The 3194-nt window shown below is 55.2% G+C and overlaps 1 protein-coding gene across 1 annotated transcript; it reads left to right on the top strand.

Annotated features, from left to right (window-relative positions):
- Nucleotides 1–90: 90 nt before the first annotated feature.
- Nucleotides 91–2993, top strand: LOC113941866 (protein DENND6B-like). Its single transcript, XM_027633002.1, has 5 exons — nt 91–286; nt 738–817; nt 1038–1100; nt 1811–1866; nt 2576–2993. Exons 2-5 carry the CDS (start codon nt 800–802, stop codon nt 2700–2702), a joined length of 264 nt encoding a protein of 87 aa, XP_027488803.1. The 5' UTR covers nt 91–286; nt 738–799; the 3' UTR covers nt 2703–2993.
- The last annotated feature ends 201 nt before the right edge of the window (nt 2994–3194 follow it).

Below are 3194 nucleotides of genomic sequence, written 5' to 3'. Positions count from 1 at the left end.
CCCCCCCCGGCTCCCCCCTCCTGTCAGGGATTTGCAGAGCCAGAAGGTCCCCCCTGAGCCTCCTTTGCTCCAGGATGAGTCCCCCCAGCTCCCTCAGCTGCCCCTCATGCAGTGTAAATCCGTGCAGTGCTGAAGGGGTGGTGCCAGGGCTGTTTGACTCCCAGCTGTGCCCTTTTCCAGTCCCTGGTGCTCGTGTCCCGCCTGCCCTACGTGAACCTCTTCCAGTCCCTGCTCCAGCTCATTGCTCCCGAGTACTTCGACAAGCTGGAGCCGTGCCTGGAGGCAGGTGAGCAGGGGGGGCTGGGAGGGAGGGTCTGCAGCCTGAAATCCTACAGGGGTTTGATCAGGAGGTTCCGGAAAGATGATTGAAATGTTCCAGCTTGGTTCGTTCTGTAACAAATTCCAGCAGGGAAGAACTTTTCACCCGCTTGTCCAAATGACAACCGGCTGTAAAGGAGGCATGGATGGGAAGGGGAGGGATGGGGCTGTCAGTGTGTTCCCAGAGACAGGAAGAACTGCTGCTGCTGCATCTCTGGCAGGTCTTTATTGCCTTGTTCAGCTTAATCCTGGTTTGTTAACACCGTGGTGCTGCTGTGGGGATGAGGGGGCTTTGCCGTGAGTCAGGGGGACATGTGGGCTGGGAACAGGCAGTGATGCAGTGCCAGAACTCCCAGGAGCAGCAGGATGAGCTGGATCTTCCTCCAGGTGACACCTTTCCCTTGTCCTGTGTCCCTCAGTGTGCAACGAGATCGACCAGTGGCCTCCTCCTGTGCCAGGACAGACCCTGAACCTGCCCGTGATGGGAGTTGTCATCCAGGTACCTGTGGCAGGGTGGGGAGGGGAATCTGTGTTCCTTCATTGTGGTTGGTAAAATAGCTGTTCACCCCAGATGCTTCCCCTTTGGTCCCAACCTTTTTGGTCCCCACCACTGGAGTTGGGGATGAGGAAGTTTTCTCTCGTGGGGGGTTGTAGGGAAGGGAAGTGTGTGATGCTGATCCCATCTCCAGGGGTGACCTCTGCTCTTGTGTGTGATCCAGGTGAGGATCCCATCCAGGGTGGATAAACCAGGATCAAGCCCAGTGAAGCAGTTCAATCAAGAGGTGAGTTAAGCTTGGCCCAGGCCAGTGGTGAGCAGAGCCTGGACCACTGAGGGAGGAGGGTGGGAAGAGCTGGAGCTCTTAAATCCTGTTTGAAAAGCCTGGGATCAGTGTGGACTCAGTCACACACTTGGTTAAACTTCAGGCTCTCATGGCTGGGAGTCAAACAGGGCTCTCAGCACAGAGTCTGTGTGCTCTGAGTTGTTGTTCCCCTTGCTTTTCCTGGGAATTCAGGCCCAAGGAGGTCTCCTGCCTTCATCTTCTGAGCTGTGGTGCAACCTTGTTCTCTGAGCAGCTTCACTGCTTTGGTTCAGCTTTGATTTCAGTTCTTGTCGTGTCATTGTTCCCCTTTTCTCTCCTTTGGCTGATGTTGGTTTGGGGCCCACATTTCTAACCCTTACTGGCTCTGTGTCCCAAGCTCTGTCTTTCCCTAGAGGAGACTCTGGAAAACAAAGGAGCAGACCTGGGCAGCCTTTCACATCTTGAAAGGAAGGGATTTTCATCAGTTTATAGGCAAGCAACTTAATTTGGACCTTGAATGCTCAATCCAGGCCTGTTCCTGCTCACACCTCTGAGTGTTCATCTTGTTCTCTTCTTTCTGCATTGCTTTGTGGTTGATGGCTCAGTTTAGATGGAATTCCAGTCAGGATGCTTCCATTTCCTGACAGCTTTACTAACATTTACTAACAGGCTTTTCTGCCTTCCTCCTTCAGAATCTGTTACCAGCCCCACTGGTTCTCCCCAGTGTCCATGAGCTGGACCTGTTCAGGTGAGAGCCACCATTTCAACCCTCTCCCCTCCACCTGAATCCTCTCTTCCTGCTCAGAGTGTCCCAGAAATCACAGGGATGATGCAGAATCAAAAATGGCTCTCAATGAGGAAAGGCTGGGAGAACTGGGATTGTTCACTTGGAGAAGAGAAGGCTCCAGGGAGACCTTGGAGTCCCTTGCAGGGCCTAAAGGGGCTCCAGGAGAGCTGGAGAGGGACTGGGGACAAGGGATGGAGGGACAGGACACAGGGAATGGCTTCCCAGTGCCAGAGGGCAGGGATGGATGGGATATTGGGAAGGAATTCCTGGTTGGGAGGGTGGGGAGGCCCTGGCCCAGGTTTCCCAGAGAAGCTGTGGCTGCCCCTGGATCCCTGGAAGTGTCCAAGGCCAGGTTGGATGGGGCTGGAGCAACCTGGGACAGTGGGAGGTGTCCCTGAACATCAGGAGATGATCCTTAAGGTCTCTTCCCACCCAACCCATCCCATGGCTGTGTGATCAGGCTGCTTGACATTGCTAAAGAATTTCCTCTAAATGTGTATAAAATGATTGAGCGACAGGACGTGCAAAGACACCTGAATTCCATTGTAGAATGCTAAAAATCCATCCTAGATCTCAAATTCCTGGATGGAAGCCCATCTGGGTGGGTTTGTGTGGAACTGCTGTGTCTGGTCTTTCCTGAGCTGCCTTTCTACCCTCCCACCACTCTCAGGTGTTTCCAGCCAGTGCTGATTCACATCCAGATGCTGTGGGAGCTGATGCTGCTGGGAGAGCCCATGGTGGTGATGGCACCGTCCCCAACTGTCTCCTCAGAAATGGTTCTGGCCCTCACCAGGTAATGCCCTCACATTCTGACAGACTGGGAGCTGTAACAACCAATTCTGGCAGCTTTTCTCCCTCAGCTCCAGTCCCTGCTGGTCTATGGGGTTGGGTTGGGTTTGCACAGGGAAGCTTTGTGGGATGAGCAGCACAGTGAGAGTCCTGCTTGTGTCCCCCCAGGGCAGAGAGGAGGGCAGGGGAACCTCCTCAAAGGTGGTCCACAGCTCTGACCTCTGCTTTAGCACAAAAACCCAAAACCCTGGAATTCTCTGTAGTGGTTTGACCAGGCCAAGTGCCGGGTCCTGCCCTTGGGTCACCCCAACCCCAGGAACGCTCCAGGCTGGGGCAGAGGGGCTGGAAAGCTGGAAAAGGCCCTGGGGGTGCTGGTGGCAGCGGCTGGATGTGAGCCTAGCTGTGCCCAGGGGGGCAGGAGGGCAATGGCCCCGGGGCTGTGGCAGCCCCAGCGTGGGCACAGGCCCAGGGCAGGGATTGTCCCTGTGCTGGGAACTGGG

This window comes from Corapipo altera, unplaced genomic scaffold (genome assembly GCF_003945725.1).
Source record: "Corapipo altera isolate COAL_440 unplaced genomic scaffold, ASM394572v1 58972, whole genome shotgun sequence".
Classification (NCBI taxonomy): Eukaryota; Metazoa; Chordata; class Aves; order Passeriformes; family Pipridae; genus Corapipo; species Corapipo altera.
The sequence above is the reverse complement of the archived record's forward strand: the minus strand, read 5'-3'. Positions and strand labels throughout refer to the sequence as shown.